The following is a 26571-nucleotide window of genomic DNA, read 5'->3' as shown; positions in this document are numbered from 1 at the left end:
TATTTTGTGTTAGTTTTCAAAAAACGTCAACGTTAGGATGTGGGGTGATGTGACAGAAGTAATGGCACATCTAAGATCAGGGGACGCTTGAGTCCTGACCTCCAAAATGTCCTCGCAGTAGCGTTTCAGTTTTTGTTTTAAGTCCACTTTGTGCACAGTAGGCTAATCGGGAATGGGACTACAGTTTAAAGTTGGATCCGGACCACCATGTTCCTCCGCGGATATCGAAGACGGGACCCCATGATTTTATGGCGACGACGTTACCACCACGCAATTGACAACACCAGATTGTCTGTAGTTTGACTGTAAAATCTTATGTTGTAAATAAATACACCTATATTTATATTGTAAAATGCAATTGAAATATAGCGTAAGCCATGGCGACTAAATTTGCAGCGCTGAAAAAAAAGGCCTCGTATCCTTCTCTCCCGGAATAGAGTTCTGTCCAAGTGTAAGTCACTTTATGCTCAGATGGACTGCTCGGGAATGGATCTACAGTTTACTAGTTTAGTGAAATCAGAACTACTACTTTGCAATGTATACTCTCCAAGGGAACAGAACCCGGGACTTTTTGATTATCAGCTTTAGCTCATACAGCCAAACAAATGTAATCGTAAATACGCCACTGGTCATGAGAGCGCAAGAGAGTTCTCTGTCGCGATTAGCCCCGGAGCAGAATGTGCACTTACTTCCGTAAGCTCTTGGTGGAGACTTTGCCCGGAGAGAGTTGGCAGCACTGGTTTTCAGTCCGAGAGACCAGTCCAGTCACACCGCCGCACGTCTGTTTGCAGCGAAAGGGGTTGGGTCACGTCGCGCAAAGATGCGCAGAAGCTGACAATCCCGTGTGCGCGGCGCAACCCACCGTCGCTCCTGACAGCCCATAGATTTCTGAGCGTTCCTTCCCTCGGCGGTGATTGACAGTTGGCATAAGTGTGCCCGCGCAAGAGGTAGACAGTACCACGGCGCATCGGGTTAGATGTGTGACGCGCGTACCGTAAGCCGAGACGGAAAAGCTTCCCTGATGAAGAGGGGTGGGGGAGTCTTGCTACCCCTTGTTCAACCAGCCACCACCGTGTAGTTTGTGTGTGCTCGTGTGTGCATCAAGGAAAAAAAAAAAGTTCTTATAATAATAACGGGGGGAATTGTTTGGTTGTTCCGATCGTGGTGAATTTAACGTTAAAATAAGTATCCCGCATGTTTTCGAAGCACAGTGCTGGTGTCCTCAGAAACAAGGCCCGTAGCGGGTGTGCTATTCAACAGTCAATAGTGGTGTTTTCACTGTTGTGTTTTTTAGTGTGTGGTTCGTATACCGTACAGTGAAAGTGGCCCAGCTTAGTGACCTCACGTGTTCTGCGAGAGCGTTCATGGCGCAGCCGAGGGTAAGTTTCTCTCTTCCCGGGGGTTAAATGGGGGTGGGTCTTCAATTATTTTAAGGGTGGGAGTTCTGTCACGTTCAATCCAGTCCTTTTCTCACTTCTTGTTTGAGTAAATTAAATGTAATTCAAATTTTTTATTGGTAACTGGAAAAAAAATATTTAACAGTTAGTATTTTGTAGCCCGTCAATATCTCTCCAACTATCTTTTTCTCTTTTTCTCCTCTTTTTTTTATATTCTGCTTTCTCCAGTATGACGATGGACTACCTCACTACGGCGCTATGGAGGTCCCCAGTTCAATGTATGACCCACATGCCCCTCACCGGCCGCTACAACCCCTCACGCACCATTCGCCGCATATGAACCATACGCATGGAATGCACCAGTACCATGGGAACCATGTGACACCAGTTTCGAACCATGTGATGGGATCCGTACCGGATGTCCATAAAAGAGACAAGGACGCAATATATGGGTAAGTTTTTAACATAGTTTTTTTTTGTTGTTAGAAAAAAAAAGATGTGTGTGAAATAGGTACACGGGAGACCGCGCGGCATTTTACCGGCCGATGCCCAGCGCACCTACCGAGAGCGCGTCCGGTTCTTTACCCGCGAAGGTTTCCTTTACGCCAGCAGTCCTCAAGGCCGTTTCATGTCCCCGATGTGTCCCGTAGATAAATGTTACCCCTGCTTGCTTCCTTCCTGCTGCATACGGTGATTAATATCCTGGCAATTTTTTTTATGGGAGGGGAGGGGGTGAGGTCGTGAACTTTGATAAATGAACATTTGCTTGTCGGGCCATGCCTCTTCCGAGGCAGCTGGTAAAGATGGCTGCCGGAAGACTGCACAGCAGTGTCCGCGGAGGACTGCAACGGCCAGACACGTAGTTTTCGTTCGTTCCCACGTACTTTACCCCGTTGTCCTTTGGATCTTTCATTTCAGACCAGTATCTTTGTCTCGAAGGCCAGTTGAAAATGTTCGCAACAGAACGAAAACTAGACAAAGCCCAGAAGAAGGGATGAAGCAAATTGCACCGAAATACCTGTTGATGAGTCATGTCGCTTGAAGCTAGGGCCTGGCGACAACTCGTCGCTACCGTAGACTCTTACCCCAGCTGAACCTCAAAGAAAGTCTCTCTAGCGCCAAATTGACGATGGGGCTTCCCATCATTGGAATGCAGATTCATTTACTTGTACTTGTCTTTGTTTCCACAAGTATCTAGTTGACTAGGAAAGCATAGACGCAGGCTTTAAACGGAAGGCACTTTGTGCCACAAATTCATCAAGTAAAATTCCACCTCCTCGTTCAAATTTGTGAAGTCTTTACTGTAATTTTTCACAGATTTCCTGTTTTTTGGAACGACAGTTTCGAAAATCATGTTGATGCAGATCCGACCGCGATTAACCGATTATTGCAGTATGTATTGATTATTATAATAAGTAAAGATAATTTTTTTTTAAAAAATACTTTTTTGAGAATTTCCCGCAACGTCAAGCTTTTAATATCATTGTATAATTTGTCTTCCCTCTTATTACCCAAAACAAACTTCATAATAAAATCAGTACATAATTTTTCAAGTAACTTAACAAGTTGCCTGGTAGCTCGTTACTTTACAACACTTGCGTTAGTGTCGTGTTACCGTAGGAACTTACTTTTTTTTTAAAGTAATGATTATTACTTTTATGTAAACAGACCCGTGTGTGTGTGTGTGTGTGTGTGTGTGTGTATTCGGAATGTACCGCATTTGTGTGTACGGTACAGTTCAATTTTCTTTCTTGTTTAATTTCATTGACCAATTTCCCCAACTCGCGTTAATTTCGAAATTATCGTTCGTTAGCGATAATGGATTGGTGTATGGAACACGTCGCCAGTTGTTCAACAAGGAACACAAAGTGGCCATCCAGCATTCAAATTGTCGGTAATGAAAAAATAACAAAAATAAGTCCTAGGTGGTAATAAATTACAATATTTGGGATAATTAATTTTGACTGATAACGGAATGGGATATACTCTGAGTAAAATATAGGCCTACCCACAATAATGGGAAGTGTGCAGAGAATAGATACTTTTTCAATTCTCGTAAACATTAACTATTATTGCTTTTCCGCGTGTTGATTTGAAATCGTGTAGATCTTGTGTTCGACCCTTCCGTACATGTCCTCATAGGCCAGTATGTGCAGGAGCTGAAATATTTATGGGGGAAGTAAAATGTATTGCAAGCCATTAGATCGTGCGTGCAGACGAAATGTTCAGGTGCTAGTGCACTGTAAATGTTTATCTTTAATATTTATTGAGTTTCGTGCGCAGGAACTTGTACAGCAATACTTTCGCTTATCTTCCCATTGCAGGCAAATAAAATAATAATAATAATAAAGATAAACCTGAACATTGTGCTAATGTTTGTCCATGTCCTAGGGGTCCAGAGTAACCTGCGAAGAAAAAAGAATCACTTTCCTAAGCTTTTTGTTACACTTGTTCGAAATGAAGACCACAATACGTAAGGGCTCATTATGTAGGTTTTTGGTACCAAGCCGTGAAATTCGAGATTTGAAGCGACTATGATACTTTTCTAGGAATTGAACCTAAAAAATAAAAAGATACTGCACGTAGTCATCTTTACAATAACGTACAACATAATTAAAATTATAAGTTGACGTACACGCCAAATGTTATATATGTCAGCTTATTGTAAAAGGCATGCCAGGTAAAGAACTCCCAATTTATGAGAATATATTATCACGAATGTAAAATGTTTATTACAATCAATCAGGAGCAGAATTGATCGAGCAATTGTTTCTAGTTTCGCTGAAACAGAATTTTGCCATTATTGACATCTTTTACTCTGAAGCAGTTTACTGACAACACTGAATTTTTACCTTCGTTCTGGTGGTCAATACAACGGGTAAAGTTCCAAGATGATGTGCATTTATTAACCATTTAAATCTGAAGTACATTCTACTCGTAAACTCGATGATTTTATCGTGATAAATTTTGTTCAACTCGATGACTGTTAGGTCACATTACAATATTTATTTCTGTTGAATTGCATGAACTTAACAAACAAGCATAATACAACGTAACAGTTGCGCACACACTCCGTCGTGAGCAGTGGCTATCCTGTCGCTTTGCGAATTCAAGGGACCTGGGTTCGGGTTCTTGGTGATATTTTCCATCCTTATTGTCGCGATTAACATACATGTTTCTATCGTAGTTTTCCGTACCATGCGGTTGGAGCAAATGTTTACGTACTTACGGACTGAAGTACTTATAAACGTTAGCAAATAAGTTGAGCTTCATCGATTATATAGTAAGAATACTGCTCCAAGTAAGGATTATTTCTGATTGTAAGAAAGAAAAATTAAAACAGGCGAAAAGTTTTGTTTCACCAAGAGCACTCTTGGCCGAACCTTGAGTTCAAAATCTGGACAAGGCATCGCAGTCATTCCCAGTAATTACTGATGATTTGCAGATGTGGATATAAATCCCAAAATTTGAAAATCTAACGAGATCCCGTCATCACTAATCTGGTTTAGAGACAGTACATAAGTCTATATCGCAGCAAAGAAAATTATAAGTGTTACGACGATATCGGCAAGATATTACGATCTATGCGATATTGTGACCCCGTGTCGCCTAAAATACGGTTCACGAATGTGATATACAAGGTTTTGTAATTTAGAAACACTAGTTCAACGAAAAGCCGACAGTTGTTGAAGGCTATTATACTCTACCTGGAAAAAAAATCCATAAACATTTTATTTTATAAATATAACCTTTGAGCCTAGATATTATTTTATCCCGAACTAAAAAATATGCGGTATCAGATATTCCTTTTTATGATATCCCTATCTTTTTCACGATACTTATACTATCGTGTTAGCGATAACTTTCAGATACACCATGATAATAAATTCCAGATGTAGTTTCGGTGTAGATTGTGTAAACTAATAATTAGTGTTTATATAAAAGAAATAATGCTGACGTTCCGTGCATATTAATTTTTACTGTAAAATAGACGTAATTCAGGGGGTAATTCTTGTACACTAGAGCCTGTTATGAAGTCGTTACTTGTAGGTAATGAAGCCTATGGATATGCCGGTTTGGTACCTTTAATAATGCCTGTATAGTATGTATTTTGCGACAAGCGGCGTGGCTCAAATTTTACACCGTCGATATGCAAGCAGCGTGCAGAACGTCTTCACCCCCGGCGGCCTAAGCGGTAGGCCTGCGTTCGCGCTACACTCAGCCCACGCCTCGGCAAAGCACTAGAAGTTTGCACGGGCGATATCGGGAAGTTGATGTCACGGTATGCCTGTAATAAGATATCAGTCTAAATACTCGCACTATAATAGTAAACATCGTAAGATCCCGATGTTTCGACCACTATAGAATATGTGTGGAAGGCTGATGACAACTTGCGGGAAACAAAACTTTCAAAAGTTTGTCCGTTTTGTCCACTTCATGCGTAGACAGAGAGCTTGGACTGCGAGAACCACCTCAAATTTCCCGGTACCCCTGGTTTAGTTTGCCTTTATCGGGAAAAATTAGCAATATCACGATTTTTTCTTACCTTCTGGGAAGAGTAGTGAAAATCCTAAAAAAAAACAAGTTTAGTTCGTATTTTGAACAACAAAAAAATAAGTGTAGCTATTATAATCATATTTTAAACAAAGAGGCCTAACACATGAAAAGAAGTCTTTGATAATAAAAATGATGCGTATATATACTAGTCATTGATTTTTTGGCAATAACGCCTTGGCATTAATATATGTTTCTAACCATTATCATATTGTAGGTTTTTTTTTCCAACAGAACTGACACGTATACGCATTATGTCATTCAAATAGTGATTGAATATGAATTAAAAATAATCACTGCCGCAATGCAAAATTATTAAAATGAAAGTCTGTGAATAAGGACTAATGTGGAAATTATTATTTTTTTGTGGTTGTGCCTGCGCATATTCCGTGCCCCAGGCCCCAAACTTGCCTATGGTCGACTTTGACTCTCTAGGCTTTTGGGCTTCTCACAAACGAAACATCCGGAAGTGACTGCTGTATCCAAACACCGGTTGATTATTATAAACTCAATTAAATGTGTTTGGAAGTCCTAGACCAATCAGAACAATTTTCGTGTCGTTTGCTTTCGCTGTTTGTCTAGATATCTACAATAGTTTCTGCAATAGTTATTTGGGAAAAGTACACCAACATTATCTTCATTGCTCGGGAAGGAGTTCTTAGCACATGTAATTTTTCAGATTTTTGTTTTCCAGAAGAGGACCAGTGGAAATTTTAATGTAGTATCACCCAGAACATAATGAATCGTAGCAATACATCCAAGCCGGTTGCTCAATTTTTGAACTAAACATGATTAAATCCTACCGTATCCTGGCGGTTGACTTTCATGGCAGTGTGGTAAGATCTGCTGAAAGAAAAGTGTTGTAAAGAAGCGATGACGACATTTTAATGTTTACTAAGCTGATATGAGCATTAGCGTAGGCATTATTCTGTTTGAAGGTTAACCTGTATGTATCGAAGAACGTTCGGGGGAAAATGTTCCACCTTGTCAAGTTAAATAGGGTTGCGAAACTAGGAATCTCCTGTTCGAATACCCTACACGGCATTTGCGGTTGTCCATAGAGTTCTCAAGTTCTTGAACTGAAGAAGCCATTCTAAATATATATATATATATATATTTGTGATACTGTGCCAAGTTTTAATCCGACGAACGTTGTGTATTTTCCACCACTATTACCTACTACTCTTGACGAACTTGCGTTGTAGGAGTTGACGATAGGATAAGCGTTCGAATCCTCGGTAGATCTTCTTCGCCGCGCTTTGGCTGCACATATGCGACGTTTAGCTTGTGAGGGCGTGCTTATGTTCATTGTCACGTTGCAACATTGAACCCAGGCGTTGCCAGCCTAAGCAGTAAAAATACAACTAATAACGATAATACTAGACTTGTGGCGACTGAACATTTTTTTATTATTATTATTCAATGTCTCGACACATTCCCTAAGCGTCTTACTCGAGAGCTATAAACAGAATGAATTGTTCAGTTACAGCAGCAATAATTGATTCAATAATTACGTTCTAAACGGTCACATTTTTACAAGCTGTCGGTTACATATTTATTATTAAATTTAAAACGTCACATTTAATTTCCCAGTTTCCTTTGTCGGATAGAAAATTATGTTGGTCAATCGTTCCCTAATAGAAAATATAGAAATCGGGCTTCCGCAAATACGGTATTATTGCTAGTGATTTTTCTATGAATATGCAAAAATTTTAGAAAAATAAAACTATTTTCAAAGAATGTTACGTAATCGTGATAGCTCAAGTACTTTGACATTTGACAAACAAGCATGCGAGGAATATTAACCTCGGGGGGTTTATTGTGCGAAATCTGAGATTAATGTGGGTAAGCTGGTTGGGAACCAGCATTGCGGTTTTATTAATTTCAAGGGATAGTTGCCGGAGCTAAAGGTGAGTAAACGTGAAAGCAAACATTGTTTACCGTCACTGCAACATTTTATGACATTATCCAAAATTTTATGTATTAGTTGGCAGTCATAAATACTGAATTTTTTCCGGTTCAAAAACGATAAATGCTTGGTACTCCTCATCCGGCACCATATTTGTAGCTCTATCCTAGGAACTGTGGCGCTAGTGTCGAATGTCAAGTCACGTACGTCTGTAGTTTGGAATATTTTACGACGTCCAAGATATCTTGGGTGTACAGTAGTTTGAATTTTAAACCTGAATAAATAGAACTTCCACGTCCTGATATAGCTACGATAAAAGTTTGTTCTGTAAATGAAAATGTTGTTTTTAGAAAAATAAACCCTCCCAAAGGGCGGCTGCTGTAGTGGCAAAAATGTTACTGTTGTCATTGGTTCCTGGTAGTGGTCTGTATATACGTAGTTCATATTCACCACTCTCATTGATATCCGAATTCAGTTCACTTTTTTCTGTTCGTTCTGGACGAATTGTAAGAATAGAAAAATTATATTTTTAGTTTTCAAATAAGATACGTGTGATTTTTTTGATTTTTTTTGCTCAAAAATTCTAAAAGAACTCCTTGTTTAAAGTTTAATGAGTCTGAAACGAAGGTTCGTTGATTTGATTGTGAACCATCGCCGACATCATACGTGAAGGTTAAATGATATATGGTGTAGTAATAAAGAGTTTTCGGCCATAGCCAAGTAGATAGCGCTCTCTCTTTGCTGTCAGTGGTTATGGGTTCGATCACTCGAGAGATCATTAAAATGTCCCTGTTGATATTACAAACAAACACAGACAGCGAGAGAGACAGAATTCGAACTGCGTCAAATGAAGGTTGATCAAACTTTTAATGCTTAAAGACACAGTTAGTGTATTTTCGGTTTATTTGAAGTGATCGTGTCAGATCTCAATTGGTGCATTTTTTTTACCTATGGCACAGAACAGCAGCCGATGTAAGTACCCTTGGATGCAATTGTGTGTGTCTTGATCAATCAAAAGTTCATCATTAGCAGTTTATGTACTTAATATATTACTGGGGTCAACATATTATTTGTGTCAGTTTACACATTCTGGGTTTTGTGTGTAGCAAGGACAATTAGGGGCTACTTGAACAAAATAGCCAAAATAACAGCGGCGTCGGGAGTCGGTGCGCTCATCCAATGAAAACACGCATTAAGACGCTGTTGTGCCGCGGAGCTTCGTTTAATTTTAAATAAATACCCTACTTTAGAACAATCACTATACATGATGATGTTGCAGTTATCGTAGCTGGGAACGAGGCGTTAGTGACGCAGAATTACGTAATCGTAACGGAATTTACGTACAGGTACCCAAAACTCCTGTATTTACAATTGTTACGTAATTTTTACTTAATTACGTTCTTTATAGTGCATGGTTTGGTATAAAAAAAATTGAATCGGACACAGTTACAGTGCAGAAACGAACTATTTTTTTCGGATCAGTTTTCAAACTAAGCGAAACTTGGAGCCTTTTTGGAAATTCTTTCTTCGGCCTAAAAATACTTGTTGTCCTTATAAAACTGCCACCTTTGCTGCCGATTCCAAAAAAATAATCACAAGGAAAATGTATGAAATTTAAAGTTCTTGGTTACGCCATCTTTAAAAAAGAACTGAGGAAGCAGTTCAGAATTTCGGTAATAATAAGTTTTATTTAAAGTTTTCAACATTTTAGAACAAACAGTCTTAACTAATTATGTTTAATATTCCTTTCATTAACGGAAACGGATTACACTAAAATTAACTAATGAGACGAATATCTATTTTAGAAAATTCTGAAAAGAAAAAAGTTCATAAATTTACGAATTATTATTTTTTTTTTAACAGAATTTTTTCAGTTGCGTAAGAGAAAAGGAAAAGTACGTACTTAAGGTTCCTAAAAACCTATTTTAGTCCAAAATTTATTTTTTGACGCACAAAGTGTGTATTTTGGATGTAAATTAATTTCCGCTAGTGTGACTAATGAACATATGTGTTGTGGAGTAGGGCGCCTGAAATAAATAAATAAATCCTCATTTCTGCGTCTACTATTACCTTCCTCAACAGGGAAAGATATATATTTGTTAAAGGTTTGAAAATGCAATGTTCTACCTTGCCCGCACACATCATATTATTAGACCTATAATGAATATAATAATGCAGTTTTAGTGTTGAATCCATGGGAATAAGACAATTAAATGCACAGCAGAAACGACAGGTTTTTATCTTGATTGTTAATAATAAAAATGTCGATCAAATTATATCAGCCTATGTTAATGTGAGAATATATATTGATTTCTCGTTTTTATTAGAGAATAGTATGTTCACAATAAAGGCTAGAGAAAATAAACTCGCACATCCCGGCATTTTCTTCTTTATTTAAATAAACTCTTTCGAAGGTCCTTGCTGGTGTCTGCTTATCAAGGAGGCCCCCCGGCTTCGATTTATGACAAGGAGTGGTTCAGGTTTAAACTGGGTTCAGTCCCAACATTAGAAATTAGCGGTCGCAAGTCACAAAATACGATGGTGTTTATATATATATATAAAGTTTGGCGACTATTTCGATCCATTAATTGACAAATTTTGCAACTACACAGTTCTTATGCTTACAAATATGGAAACTTTGTCGTTATACGTTAGTGATCAAATGCATCCGTAGGTAGAAGTCGTAGCTCCGATTAGCCTTTCTGTGCATATAATGGACCTGCACTTTGCCAATCTTTGAAATTGTACAATTAATATTATACTACCTGGGCCGTTGCAATCTGTTCTTTTTAGATGCCCACCTTCGCCCTGGGAAGCAGTTTCCTTGAAGCACTCTGGTGCACGGTTAGCAAAACATACGACTAAAATGCATCGCATCGTTGACCATGTGACGTCCCACGGAGTGGGATTGCAACACTTGCAATTAGCATATTCGTGTACGTGTGCGTATAAAACCTTAACCATTGTTATATTATTTAATGCATTACATTGTTCTGTCGGTGGCGAGTGGGGATTTCATAACACACAGATGCCGTCATATGCGTGAACCGCTGTTCTTCTTTGTAGCACAAGCAAGCACTTTGGTGTAAGCATGAGAAGTGCCATTTTGTTTACTTAAAATTCAATTTTTGGTACATGACCTTGATTTTCTGCCTATTTCATCTGCTGAAATAATGTTGGCACAGGAATCGAACCTAGAACCCCTGTCGTATCTCGATACACGATAGTGTAGCAGTCTCTGGCCCCTGTCGAATTAGGTGTTTGTTTTAAGACTAGAGCAAGCGTTTTTCTCTAAACGTTTTTTGTGAACAGTTTCGTGGCCTGTAGGTACACAAGCACGTTTCAATCACTGAAGTAAAATTTATTGTGCCTAAAATTTCTTATTTTGACCATTGGGCAGAATTTTAATCTTTAGTGCCTAAAATGTCTAAAAACATGAGAAAAGTATGTGTTGGTGACCTCCTTTGGTTTATCTCTCTGGCAATAGCATCGATAGTGGTACGCGGTGATGAAGAATTTGAGTTTCAGTTTTTAAGGAGAAGTGAAACAAGTTTACAACTCCTTAGAAGTTGTTAAATTGAAATAAATCCTAATGGCTGTTTCCATTTTTTTTTTAAATGTATAAATATATTTTGGAAAAAATGTCAAAATTGCCTCTTAACAATTATTGATTTTTCCCTCACGGAATTTTCCCAGTTTTGAAAATGAAAGTAATGGAGAAAGAAATGGTACTGTTTGGTTGTTCACAATACAATTGTTTCTTATATTGCGGTTGTTTGAATAGTTGTTTTAAGTTCTTTATACACAGACAGGCTAATTGGGAGTGGACCTACAGTTTAAAGTGGGATCCGAACCACTTGTGCCTCCACCGGGTATCGAACCCGGGACCCCTTGATTACAAGGCGACGACGGCCTGCGGTTTAAAGTGGAATCCTAACCACTGCACTGTGCCTTCACCGGTTATCCAAACCAGGATCCCTTGATTTGAAATTATGGTTGTTAATGTCGGGGAAGTAAAAAATTTTGGTTGTGATATTTTGAATTTGTTTCTTCGTTATTCACGGTATTAAAAGCTGTTGGCTATGACATGCTTTTGTATTTGGGTAATTTTTAGTGCCTCGAAATTCAGGATCTATTCTCTGTGGACTGTAAGATCGAAGTCAATGTAAACACATACACGTGGTTTCTGAGAAATCCTATTGGTAGTTCGAATGACAGCTGTGCAGGAAGCTTGCGCGTAGGAATATATGTGATACCACTCAATGCAGTTGTTATATTGAAGTTGTGGGACCTTATATTATGAGCTGTACAGCTACGATTTGATTGATTGATTGATTTAGTTTATTTTACTTCGCGTTTTGTGCCTCTTGGCTAATTTGCGAAGATGGGGATGAGTGATGAAATGATGAAATTGATGAATGGACATTCACAAACAACCAATCCCGGATTCGAACCCGGGACCCTTGGCGTCGCAGCGCGATGTGCTAACCACTCAGCCATAGGGTCCCGGCTGTACAGCTACGACCAATATATTCATGGGCAAAAAAGTAACACCAGAACTAACACATAGGAAATGAACTATTTCTCAGAAGTCACGTGGTTTTCTTTACACTAACTTTGTTCTTAAGGTATATAGAGAATAGCTATAACCTTTAGTTGCAGTATCTTACATTGTTAGCTTTATGTTCTCGCACAAGCGACCACGTGGGTTAGTTACTTTGCCGAATGCCACCCGGGCGATCGTGCGCGATAATGACTGGATGATTTGTCGCAAGGGGTTTTGTTGCCTTGGGGAACGGATTTACTACGTCATGCACCGTCGCCGACTCGACTCCCTCGCGATACATTGTTACGCCGTAATGCATTGGTAGCGGCATGCGTTGAGTCAAACAAAAAAACAATCACAAAATTACGTAGATGTGTATTGTGTCTGTGGGTGGCCGGCGCTTGTCCGACAGCGTCGTAGACGCACTTGGAAACCTTCCAACATGGAATTCTACGCACATATTATATGCCAATCAGGCACCGATACCAGGAGTTGAACACGGGAATCGGCAACAGCATTTGACCAAATACGTTTTAACTCCATTTTATACACATATGGGCTCAACGGGACCGAAACTACAGTTAAACGTGCGATCCGAAGCACTGTGCTACCACTAGGACTCGAACCCGGTATTATAGAGGCCTCAGATGTATTGCAGAAAACATGTTTCTCCCCGTGTGGCAGTTGCAAGAAACTCTTTATGTCGATAAAGGCCATAGCAAATAACATCAACAAATATGTTCGGATTCAATCAACTGTATTTCTTATGGAGAATGTGAACACCCACTCTTTAATTTAACGTTTCCACTAATCAGAACATGGTTTTGGCATTTTTTCAGTCCAGTGTATTCCTCTTCAACTGTTTTTCTTTCCACCCATGTGCTTCGTGTATATTGAGTAACATGTTCCTATTCGAGGAACAATGTAATGGTGATCTTAATGAGACGAAATGAAAAAGTAATATTTCCATAAGTGCCCGTATAAAATTCTAGCTTAGGTGCGACCCTAGATCCCTTAGATCTCTTCCTAGTTCGGCTCTTCGCGTCTCTTGAAGGAAACTAGTGCTTTACTGTAATTTACAGGTGGCTTGTTTTGGTTCTTTTGGCTATCGTGTCGATGAGGATGCACAACGAAATCGTTGAACTAATAAGGAAACATCCACGCTATGGCCGGAACTCGAACCGGGAACCTACGATAGCGAGATTCTAGAATCGACCACTCAACGCGCTGGTCCAGCTAGGCGCTTTTTAGATATAGACACGTGCAGTCCCTTTTATTAGAGGATATCTTTCTCATGGTTATCGTCAGAGCTATTAAACTCTGTGGCATTCCTAAACTCTTAAGGTTGTTTAGTGAAAACTATATTTTCATTCTCCACAAGAAATACACGGGAATCGAAGCACGTTCTAATAGTCTTTATGCAAATCAATAATCGAGAAGAGCTGCTGGCGTCTGCTATTTGGGGAGAAATACACCTTCACAATACATAAGAGGCTTTCTTCAATACTAGAGAACATTTCGACAAATTCAAATATGTGCGCACCTTACGAGAACTGGACCCCATGCCGGTAAGATATAATGTTCTGCTCCGCTGCTCACCATGGCGTGTCAGCTCCTCCAAGCCATTTCGTAATCGTTATAATCCTGAAATGAAAGCATTTTAAGCCCGCAAACTATCTAGAAAACGTTAAAATTGCTCCCCCTCTATAATCAGTGGAGTTTATAAACCGTAGGTTAATTAACGGAGGATTAATAACGCTAATCATGGTTCATTGTATTTTTGCCTTTTGCGTTCAACGGATCTTTCGACCGATATCATAATACCCAATCGCTTTTAATAATATTTCTTGATTTAAAATATTTTTTAATTGAAGGAAAATGAGTTTGGAATAACCCACGTCTGTGACAAATATTTTGGTAATTTTAGTAATTCTGACCAAAATTTAGTTAATTTGTACGGAGTTTCCAATTACTTAGATCAAAACTACCAAACTTAGCAAAGCTTACAATGCATTTTTGTGCAAGTTTCCCGCGGGGCTCGCTCGTAACCCATTTATCTGGTCTTGGTAGCGATCGGTCCCGTCTTCGAAATATTACGGAAAAGCAAAATTTATGTTTGAACCCACATTTATGGTGGAATTTGCAGAATTTGGTGGAGGGCTCGTGTCTGGACAGACAGAGAACATAGGTGATTAGACTCGATGCGATGATACCACGTCACCCCAACGAAAAAACACTTGCCACTTCTTGGTCGACAGAGTTTTTGTGGTTCTGCCTCTAGAGCTTCGACGGTGAGAATGATGATTAGATGAGCAGAGTATAAACGCAAAAGCCCCCCGTCCCCCGTGGCGAACTGGCTACCACATCGAGCTACGACGCCAGGGGTCCCGGGTTCGAATCCCGGCCTGGGCATGGATGTTTGTGTGTGTCCATTCATCAATTTTAACACATCATCACTCATCCCCATCTTTGCAAATTAGCCAAAAGTAGCACATATGTAGCACAAGCGAAGTAAATTAAAGCAAATAACAATAACAATATAAACACAATAATACCTCAATCCATTGTAGAAATCGATACGATTCAGATAAGTGGATTTAGAGGCAACATTTAGAATTCTGGTTTCATTGACTGACTTCGTCGCATTTTTCGTACTTTATACAGTAAATTTCATTCCAACAATTTTATCACTATACATATTTGTTTGTATTTTTTGACAATAGTGTACGCCAAAAAATCCAATTGAATCACAAAATTGTAAGTTCTGTTTTAAAAAAAAATATTTGTTCACAAATAGTTCACGGTGACGTGTTTACATTATTCTTTCGGCCACTATTTCTGTTTCGGCTATTCTATTTTGATTTTCTGTCTCTTCGCGATAATAAATTAACTGTTATGGGACAAACAAATATTCCCAACCAGGCTTTGAACCTAAGGCCTCTTGTTTCGAACACGTTACACTGACAACAATGACAAGCTAGGTAAAAATTGATTGTTTTCCTATTGTGTAAACGTATTACTGGAAATTCATGAATTTAGCTAATCCCAAGATGATATAAGTTTAGATTTTTGGAATTCTAATACTTCGAAACACAATCTTTTTATTTTTCACGTATGTCAGATCTTTGTTTCAGTTAGCACAGCTTCAATTTATGCGAGCAAATTAAAACATTGCATTTCGTCTGTATCGGAAGCAGGCGAGTACAGGAAGAAAGGTGTAATTCATTAGTCTCCAGTTCCTTAAATGGTTAATTTGCATACACCCAAACTTGAACAGTCGCCAACAAAGAATCTACGTAAAAAAAAAGTATAGGTGGGCGTGGTCATTGAGGTGTCTTCTCGCGATCTCTCCAGCGAAGGTTCCGAATTCGTGTCCCGACCTGAGCATGGACGTCCCTCTGAGTGTGTCCATCAATATAATTCAGTCACTATCTCTAACGATCGCTGTCACCCAGAAGTGACAGAAAGCGACACAAAGCAAGAAAACTACAAAATACGTATCTGGAAATGATACTGTTCAAATGTATGGTTTTGTTCGGTGTTCGGTATCTAAAATCGCTTATGCCTTCCTTATTCGTTCCTAACCCGCCCCCCGTGGCGGAGTGGTTAGCACATGGCGCTAAGACGCCAGGGGTCCCGGGTTCGATTCATATCATCACTCTTCGCAAATTAGCGGCACAAAAAGCGAAGTAAAATGTAGCAAATCAATCAATTATTCGGTGCTAAGAGTTTAGTGAATCCTGTCTTGACGATTCTTTGCCCTTCAAAGAAGAGGCGCACACCGCTTGGAACCCATAAAAATTGTATTAATTTAGATGCGATATCGGACATGAACATTTTTCGAGTAAATTACAAATCATGTTACACTGAGGATATTTTTAGTTTGGTTTAGTGGCGTAGGTGACCAGTGCTCTCTTCTCCGACAAGAATGCACGAAACAGTTTTTGCATTTACTGTAACATTTCTTGAGGTTCCTAAAATAGAGATATTAGCACTAATTAACAATAGGGCGCCCGACTGTCGCACGGGAGATCCAGAATCGATTCCCTGGTGGGAATTTTCAATATGTCCCTGCATAAACTGCTGTGTGCAACTTAATCAGCTTTTCCATTCTCCGCGAGAAATATATAGGAGTCTAAATATATTTATTGATGTTATTTTTAATGTAATTTATCTGGCTTAATAATCGACAAGGAGCTGCTCGTCACTGCCCCATGTGGAGAAAACACATTTTGAAAGAATTGAGATAAATGTAGCCTACACCCTATGCGAAAGTGTGCCCCGTGCTTTTAAGTCCACTTTATGTCCTGATATGCTATTCGGGACAGAACTGACAGTTCAAAAGTCTGATCCGTGCGTCCGCTGAGAATCGAACCCGGTCCACTTGATTACAAGGCACCGACGTCAGCGTCTACGCTACTTGGCAGATCCTGGGCCCTGGTGCTAATCAATCATGTGATCACCATCCACTATGGCCCTAACTCCTTACTCCCGTGAGTGCCCTCGCGGCAGGAAGCAGTGGATGGGATGCTAGCTTTAACCTGACATTGTCGTCAACACAAGTGGCACAGGATTTCCATACTCTCTCCAGAAGTATAATTTATCAAAATCATCCTCGCACATTTGGTTATGAATGCTTTTCGGTGAATGAATTCTGAATTATTTTTTTTTGGTGGTGGGGGAGTTCCCTTCAATCACTCAGTTTCCTGGATTTCCTCGAAACGAGAAAAGGCTGCTGCTCAGACAGGCATAAAGACCAGGATAGTCTTAAAATTCCGAAATCTACTTCGTGACACGCTAATTTGCTCAACGCTGAAGATCTATGAAATTAGGTCGCCCCAGCACGTTGTAACATAAGACTTCAAAGGGAGACAGTTCGATACCCTGACAAGGAATTTATTTGGGAGTCCAGCATGTTAAGTAGGCGGAAATTGAGAATACTTTTTGTGCGAGAGTCTTTGAGCCAGGAAGTGTTGTTCATAACAACTCCGTAACATATGAGAACAATCATTAATTACGTTAAGAATTGTGCTTTCGTTAATTTCCTGAAGTCACTATTTGAAGTAGAATTGAAAGGTTGTTTCAAGTCTACTTTATGCACAGAAAGGTTAATCGGGACTGGACCTACGGTTTAAAGTGGGATCCGTACCGCTATGTGCCTCCACCGGGTAACGAACCCGGGACCCCTTGGGGGAGGCCTTTGAAGTAAAACTTAATAGTTGGTTCATATCCGTTCCTCAGGTTCATGTCCGTTCTTCAGGCGGCTCAGTGACGTTTTGATCCCGTGACTGAAGTTCCCGGGTTCTAGTTCCGGCATGGGTGTTATTTGTGAGTGTCTGTTCATCAACTCATCCTCATAGACGTGATTATCAATTAATCCCAGGCATATAGAGGTTTGCCCTGGTTATCGTCTGGTTAGACTCCTAAATATACGTCGGCGCATTATTAGTATTATTATTATATCATTATTATTATGCATGTTATCATCATGGCAACAAAACTTCAACTCTCGCATTATTACAGTACGCATATATTCATTTAATTTGCAAGGGGTCCAGTCCAGTTGTCCCTCGTAAATCCGTTAACGAAAAAATATTTTTTTGATAAAAATAATTGAGGATATTGGATTCAATTTAGAACAATACTCCATCATGTAAACGATGAAATTATTCTAGAGTAATATGGTCATCGAAATTTTTAATACTCTACATTGTTGTGAAAATTGTTTTTTCCTGTTTTTAAGTAACCGCCCACTGATTATACTTAATATGCACAAAATATATAATTTTTGCTGTACCAAATAGTAATAATATATTTCTTTTTAAATAACAATTGTGTAATACTTTATTGAAGTGTTTTCGAATGATTTTGAAAATTGTAAAATCGCTGCCTTCAATTTCGTTCTACACTTGCGTGCAAAGAAATAGACCCACCTCACACCTTTGACATAAAAATATTTACTTGTTCTTACATTTTCTTCCAACTGTTTGGAGGCACATAAAATGATTATCCAAATGGAAGCGTCTAATCCTACTTATATGTAGATAAAGTTCAGTAATAAATACGTATGATGTTAATAAATTTAATAACATTTTATGTCAAAAGTGTGAGGTGGGTCTATTCCTTTGCACGCAAGTGTATTTACGCTAAAAATACTGTATAATGGACCTACGACAGATTTTACGGTGTCACTGCTCTACAGTGCGCGCGCATACACACTACACACACACACACATATTGTCGGGAAGGTATTTGAACCATTTGTGTTTTTAAATTCCCATCGAAGTGTTTCTGAAAGTATAGTATTGATTTTGCAGCGTTTCTAGGTTGCAGTGCAGTTGATAGAATGAATGCACCGTAGTGTCACTTTTCATTCGGAAAGTGCGTTTCTGCATTTGCGTGGGTTGTAATATGCTCTTACGGGATTGATTTATTCCTTAATATATCATCCTCACCAGTCCTTTACTTGTCTTCACTAATGTACAAAAAATATTCATCCTGCAGGTTGACATTTCAAAAGGAAATTAAAACAATTCACTGCGCCTTGCATTTGCTACGTAACACCTGTTACGAAAAAATAATTATTTATTTCGATCCAGTAGTTTGAAAATTATAATTATTGGAGTTTATTCTGAACTCTTGTAGAGCAGTAATGAAAACGTGTTATCAAACGGTGTTGCAATTTGGTCAGTTTTGTAACTGATGGCATTTACTGATGATTCAGACAGCTAAAACACATTAGTTCGCAACATGAATCAAACGGACACCATCTTTAATGAGTATCGATTTCAATCCCTAAAATTTGCGTAATTTTTCCAAACCGAGAACATGTTGCAATGTTATTTTATACCAAAATAATTTAAATCAAGAAGCAATTGATTAATATGTGGACCTCATCTTACCCAACTCATTATAGGCCCATGAATGAAACCATTGTATTACTTTGTTAATTGTTGAATGGAACGTTTGGAGAAATACGCATTTATCTCACATCGCTGACCATCCGAAGTATTGTTTCGCTTGTTAGTTTTTACTTCCTTCGTTTTCTTATACCACGTAAGAATTTTTCTGGTTCCTGGTTAAGAAATCAATTTCTTATGCTGTTTAAAATTCTTTCAAATTGTCCCTACCGGTTGATTTTTTTTTCAAATTGTCTTTGCCGACTGAAATCAATTGTCTTGCTTGTTGAAAATGGTAGTTACCGACTAAAAATGATACCCATTTGACATAATAGGCTGAACATTCGTATAAATTGTCAGTATCGGTTAGATATGAACGTCAATTGTTGTTTCTCGTTAAAATTATTACAAATCAGTGGCGGCGATTAGGGGTGCAGTTGGTCCAGCACTATGCTAAACCCTATGTACCGAGGGAAATTAAACGGTCTTTGCCCCCCCCCAGTTTTGGCACTTCCCCCCCACACCCGGTTTGAAACCCAAATAATTGTTACCGGTTGGAAACTCTTTTAAGATGTACTTTACCTTTGGTTTACATTTCAATATCTGCCTTGGCGATTAAATATCTTTCAATGCCGATTCTGTTTTTTTTTTTTTTTTTTTTTTTTTTTTTTTTTTTTTTTTTTTTTTTTTAATGTGCACCACTACCGGTTTCAAATATTTACAGATGAACTTTCCACATAATAGGTTGTTAAAATCTTTTTTTTTCTTGTAAATATTTGTCTCCAAATATACTGGTAGGGTTCTGTTATAAACCTTCCTGCATCACAAGTCATAGCTTCGGGTTAGAATTTATCGTGTCTGATCTTCTCAATTGATGAATTTCTCTATGCATTTTTATGCATCAGCTATATTATTGGAGGCAACACATTTGTGGCAATTCGTACATTTAGGGTTGCTTCTGTGTGCATGTTCGGGTCTTGTCGTGGGCATACGTGAGTCTCTCCGGCGTAGCCAAATGGTTAGCGCTCCCACTTTTGATGTGAACAATTCCGGCCTCGATCCAAAATCTTTGTGTGGCCGAAGCTGTAGCTCCGGTACCGAAAACTGAAAGGGGCAGCATGGAGTTTATTCATCAGATTCATTGCACACTCATCCTCATAGTCGCTACGAGCCAAAAGTAGCAGAAAAGCGACGCCGAATAAGAAAAACACAATACAAATACAATCAGATTCGTGCAATGTTGACTGCATATATTAGCGTACGTATCGGGCACATTTAGGTACTTTGTAAGAGGACAAGGTGAAAATCATAACTTCCCGTATTGATGAAAGTTTTCGAAATACACCACTGCTAAAGACGCAAAACGTTGGTGGCAAGGACGTATTTAGGGAGGGGGATCCATGGGATCCGGACACCCCCGAAAGACTTACCAAGTGCTAAAATTAGATAATGAAAATATAATTGTTTTGCATTTTTTTATATATTCTCTACTAACTTATTGGAAGGCAAGGAATTCGGATCATACGCCTTTGAAGGACAGCTCCAAATATTTATGCACCCTACTACTTATGATAATATGCACAAAATACTATTCAGGAACTTTACTTTTTGCCAATTGGATCTAACTCCTTTTTTTATTATTCAATAAATTTTCAATTCTTTATTTATTTTACATTAATTTCTTTGCCAGGGCAGTTGTTTTTTTTACAAATTTTGATAGGAATATGTCCTGTTAACTACGTATATCTTTATTCTTTTTCCATCTATTTACATATGCATGTAATCACAATACAATATTAATTAGTTTTAATTAAATATAATTATTTTAATCATACTATTATTATTATTGAGACACTTTGTCGACTATTGACACTTTGTCGACCCCCCTCCCCCGAAATGTATTTCTAGATATGTGGGGTTACCGGAATTCGAACTGCTAGTCTACCTTTACGGTGAAAGAAAGTAATGTCCTTGTTGAGTGCATGTAAAAATTAGATCATGCAACAATATTTGCAACTTTCCTCACTGCAGTTGCTATTTATCATCTTTATTTCTGCACTTTCTGAAGAATTATTTTTCAGATTTCCTTATGATTTCTTTGGCAGTTTATGCGTCTACAGCTCATTAAAGTCTACACTTTGAAATTGTGAAGAATTTACAAGTCTTGTTTCTTCAGTACCTTTCATAGGTACTACGTAGTTGTGGAATAATCAGACGAATATGATATACTGCATTTAAATGCGAATTCCCAAGTCTTTTACGAGGAGAAACAGAGAAGATATGCAACGTATTTTCCTGTTGTGACTGCAATGCTTACGTGCACGTACTGCGAGTTTTTGTTTTCATGAGAATACTTACGTGTATAATTGGAGCGTTTTTCATGTGGGAACACCAACCTTCGTCTTATCTTACGGACTACACACCAAAATAGCGGCTACTTGCTTGACATATGAATATATAAAACATAACGAAATGGCGTAACGCTTCCAAATATCTCGTCAGTGAACACGTCGTCTCCAGGTTATGAAGTAGTCCCGGATTCGATACCCGGTGGAGGCACATAGTGATTCGGATCTTTTTTTAAACTGTAGGTCCAGTCCCGGTTAGCCTATCTATCAACACCAGGTCCACAGGCCGCTCTGATTTTCTTGATCAGCCCTTCAGCGGAATGCTGGAAGGGCCCAGATAAAAGATGGTTAGGTGAGATGGAACGATGGAAAGTTCGAAAATTAAATATTTCAAATGTGGTAAAAATATTAAAACTAGCTTACTTCAAGGAAGACCTCCTCCTACATAAATCGGGACCTGCCTCCACCTTCCCCCCCCCCTCCCCCTTAATCTCATGACATGGAAGAAATTTAACATTTGAACACTTCTTTTATCAAAGACTAGTATTTCGAGGTCAAATTGTATAACTTCAGATTAAGATTTCGTAAAAACACATTTCAGTTTTTCATTTGTTTAATTCCTCAACGATTAGTGCTACCTGTCGTGAAAAGATAGCCTTCTATTCTGTACCACAAATAAGCAGTAAATTTTCCCGTGATCCTCCGTAGAATGACTCTAAACATGATATATTGCAGAAGTGACAATGATCGGTCTCGGGAGTCTCGGAAAATTTATGTTCTTGATATCTTTTTTTTTTCTTATCTCGAGACGAAGAATCCGTGATAAAAGACACAATCTCTTAAACGAATGAAATCTTCCAAGCCTTCTCTTTCGTTACTGCGATTTATTTTTCTTCTTTTGGAAGTGTGCATATTTATGTAATGTTTTAAAGTACAATCTGACTCTGTAGTAATGTTGCCTGTTTTAATTTTCAATGTCAGTAAAGTGTGTGTTTGTGTGTGCTAATCTTGCGTTTCTAAATGTGAAGTTATTCGAACAGGCTGCACTAAATATTCGTTTGGAATAACCCAAAATATAGGAGTAACCAACTATTTCTGAAGTAGGCGACAAATAAATTATTGTTCGCCAGATTTTTAAAAAAATAATCTGACCAAATCGCTTCAGTTTGTTTAGAATTAGCAAGTATTTTAGAAAAAATAAAATATTCAGTAAAGGCGGTCCTTAGTTTGTTAGTACATAGTTACCAGAAAGACAAATGAGATTTTTATCTGTCAGTAAAGTGTTTTGAGTTCCAGTCTTGCGCAAGGTGTGGTGGATTGTTCGTTGTTTTTTCCCCCGCCCGTCTCACCAGAGGTTTATCCTCCAGTTTATTTTCGGAAAGGATATAAAGTTAAATTTAGTATCAAAATTACCATAATTGAAATTTTCTAAAATATTTTGAAAGGAAGGAAAATTTGGGGTGTCTGGATAAATCACTCCGTTTAACAATTTCATGATCCCTTCTTATTACCTCGACTAACGTGAAAATGTGTCTTGAAGTGTATTTTTTATCGCTTTACTAACTCCCCAGAATTATGGCGAGAATGAGGATAGATTAAATCGATGTAATGAATGGGCGAAAGATCAGAACGAAATATTAATGCTTTCGCCTGGTTCGAACGCTGTATCACGGGCTCCACAACTTCGGAATTATAAATTTCACTGTAGCATTAGCATTGTTATATCCTTTCCAGAGTTAATTCACTTGCATACGAACGTGAACAAACATCCAAGATATGAGATGTGCACGTGCAATACTAGTTCAATGTGCATTATTTTGTTTACAGTAAATCTGCACCGTAAGCGTTTAGTTTTCTTGTTTAAACACAATTTTTCGAGATTTCTAAGATTGTCTCACTCCCTTATACGTGGCGCTAGGAGATGGGGGTTGGCACCCTTGCATTCAGGTCAACACCCCCTCGCACCACCAGTTTTCATCTCGATGAGAAAACCAATAAATGAATTGTATATGTGTAAACGAAGTAGTGCATATTGCAATAAAGTGATCTCGGTGGCTATAGACATGTCTAAAGTGTAATCCAGTCTGCGTTAGCTTCTGTGTAATATAACTATTGTTTATTTGTTACTATTAAAATTCTGAAAAAAAAATCGATTTTAATGAAGTAAATAGAAATTTTCTTGCTGTTTCATATTGTTAGTTGCTTATATTAATTGTGTTCTTATTCTTTACTACAATATCATTATCTATATTTAATTTGTGTAGTACTAATATTGATGTTCGTAGGGTAAAAATTTGTTTGTATAGTATTTATGAACATAAAATCAAGCAAGAATTAATAAGGCCAGTCACTGCGTATAGGTTAAAGATACATAAATCATAGTTATTTTTTCAAAATAATACGCATCGCTTCCCTTATAGTAAGCTCGGTACCCTGGGTTCGAGACCATGATGCTACTTATGCACTGTCTCCTAGTTTAGAGAATGAAAATGTAAGGGCCGTTCCCTAATTTTTAGTCATTCGTTATTGTCTTCTTGACCTAGATATGTCTTCAGCCACTTCAAAAACAGTGACACGAAAATACCAATAGCTTAATGAAGTATATAATACTTTGATTTTTTTTTTGTGTGTGTGTGAAAGAAAGGTTCTTACGATTCAGATTCAAAAGTTGCTTGAATTTTAAGAAACGAACTTGCATACTGTAATTATGATCTTAATTGTGTTGATAGGATGCATTGTTACTCAGGTGAAGTTTCCTTTTAAAAATATTTGTATGGCTCAAATTTATATAACAGAATAGTAATGAATCGCCAGATCCGTTGAATGTAAAATATTGCAAGGTTCATGTTGGAATACACAGGTGGACTCATCCCGAATATTTAGATACGATTATGTGATGTCACGTGCAGTCTTTTGCTTTCTGAAGAATAATAAACGGATTGCGAAACTTATTCTGGAACATCCATGCTCAGGCTGGAAATCTAACACGGAATCTACGGTTTTGAGATCGCGAGTCGAACACTCGATACGCTCGGCCACCTAGGAGGCATGTCTTTCTTAAAGAGCACTTGGTGTGTAATACAGAAGTGAATGGAAATTGCCGCGGACAATTTGTCTACCAAAGTCTTTACGTATTTATGTATTTTCCCCCTTGTCGAGCAGCGCTTTTCTACCACTTTTGGCTAATCTCAGCAGGATATAGGGACACCCACACCAGTATACAACGTGACTAGCCTCAAGGCGATTTACTAATCTTCATACGACATCGTCTCTGTTGGAAATCAAACGTTTTCTTGAGAAGTTTCCGAAACCAGTCCCGAACAGAACTTCTTAACTTTCCAGCACATGAAAATTTAAAATTAGCAAACCGCTTTCTATTTTGCACCCTACAGTGGTCTTTAATTATTCCTTCTCGTCGCCACCCCCTCCCCTTTTCCTTCCCTTTTCCAGTGTTGCTTCGTAGCGGAGGACAAAGTAACATTTATGTGTTCCTCTGAAACAAAACACGGTCATTTCCCCCTCCCCCACTCTGACGTCAGTCACCGTGCCATCACACATGTCGGTTTCCCACGTGTATACCTTATTAGGTAATTTGTGCCTACCCCTATCTTACACATTGATATACCTCCTCCCCCCTTCCCCTTGACTGTCGTTAGCGAAACATCATTACGACGCTTTCCTTCTTGCAAAATTAGAAGCCGAGCGCCTGTGTTACTAACCGGAAGTTAAGCAGAATGCCGATCAATCTGATATAGGGTGTAGCACTTTTGGATTTGTCGCCGGCCGTGGGTTCGATGTGTCTCATAAAGGAGTATCTGTATTTTCAAAGGACTTTATATCAGAAAACCTACATAGGCTCTTACATTTGTTTTCTAATAGTCGGTTACTCCCATGTATTTGTTAATTCTCAGAATTCGCTTTGATTTTATCTAGAACGTGGAATCAATTCTCCATGCAATATATTAGTCCCATCCTAAAACGCTGCAAAATGCTAAATTGTTAAAAATTTGAAGCCATTAATCAAACCTGATACTGCGTATGCATAATGATTAATACGTCGAACTGAACATAAAAAGTTTCATTTCTCTTCTTAGAAGCCACACAGACACAATAAGATTGAAGAAAAAAGATTAAGTCACTTCACAGACTCTCTCCCACATATGAAAAATTAGCGTGGACATATTTGAGTATGACAATGTTTTTACATAAAACATTTTAACATAAATTTCGTTCTGAAAATGTTATTTTTTTTTTATTTTTAAAGTGCGAAGATCTGCCATCTTTATTGTTGGTGATCATTCTTTTTTATCTGCTTTGTTACTGTAGTCGGTGTTGAAAGTAGAAAATAGTTAATCTTGCAAAGTCATTGTGATTAATTTTGATCCTAGATGTAGACAATTTTTAACTTCCATTAAATATGTTTTTATCTGTGACTGTACTAGTGTATCTGATTTGAACCCAAACTAGTTTAATCTGTTAACTGTTTTTATACTAGCACTATCACTTGTTACTATGAACCTTATAAAAAAATACATTGCTAGAAATATTAGACATTATTTATTTCTTCAAGAAAAGCACTACGTGAATGTGATTAAACGTACAGTGCTTGTAGAACGTTGTTTGCAAGTTTTATTAATCTGGAGTGAATTATATTATTTTTATTTTTGTACATGTGAATCTATATTGTTTTAAAGAAAAAATATTGTACAGTGACTCAGGAAGCTTACTCACCAAAGTATACACCCCATGCGTTTCATGGTAGTACGATGTATTCATTCTTAAACATGCAGAAACAAATTGAAGCATTCACATCGAACCCACGTAGCTCTATGCTACTTCAGTGTGAATGAGGTAATTTGTTTGTACTGCTATGTTTTCATTTGTTTCTGAATGTTTTTAAAATTGCCGAAGGCAAGTA

At 38.2% G+C, this 26571-nt stretch overlaps 1 protein-coding gene across 12 annotated transcripts in view; it reads left to right on the top strand.

The window, feature by feature from the left end:
- The first annotated feature begins 835 nt into the window (after positions 1 to 835).
- hth (Meis homeobox homothorax) overlaps positions 836 to 26571 on the top strand; it is a 493174-nt gene continuing 467438 nt past the window's right edge. For 2 of the 12 annotated variants that reach the window (XM_083118891.1, XM_083118890.1), the window contains exons 1-2: positions 836 to 1379; positions 1626 to 1849. In XM_083118891.1, coding sequence (XP_082975017.1) covers positions 1365 to 1379; positions 1626 to 1849 — 239 coding nt within the window. In that variant the 5' untranslated portion in view covers positions 836 to 1364. The remainder of the gene's footprint in view (positions 1380 to 1625; positions 1850 to 26571) is intronic. The other 10 variants (XM_083118892.1, XM_083118883.1, XM_083118888.1 and 7 more) reach the window with 7 other exon arrangements.

Source organism: Lepisma saccharinum, chromosome 3 (assembly GCF_977018435.1).
Source record: "Lepisma saccharinum chromosome 3, izLepSacc3.1, whole genome shotgun sequence".
Classification (NCBI taxonomy): Eukaryota; Metazoa; Arthropoda; class Insecta; order Zygentoma; family Lepismatidae; genus Lepisma; species Lepisma saccharinum.
The sequence above is the reverse complement of the archived record's forward strand: the minus strand, read 5'-3'. Positions and strand labels throughout refer to the sequence as shown.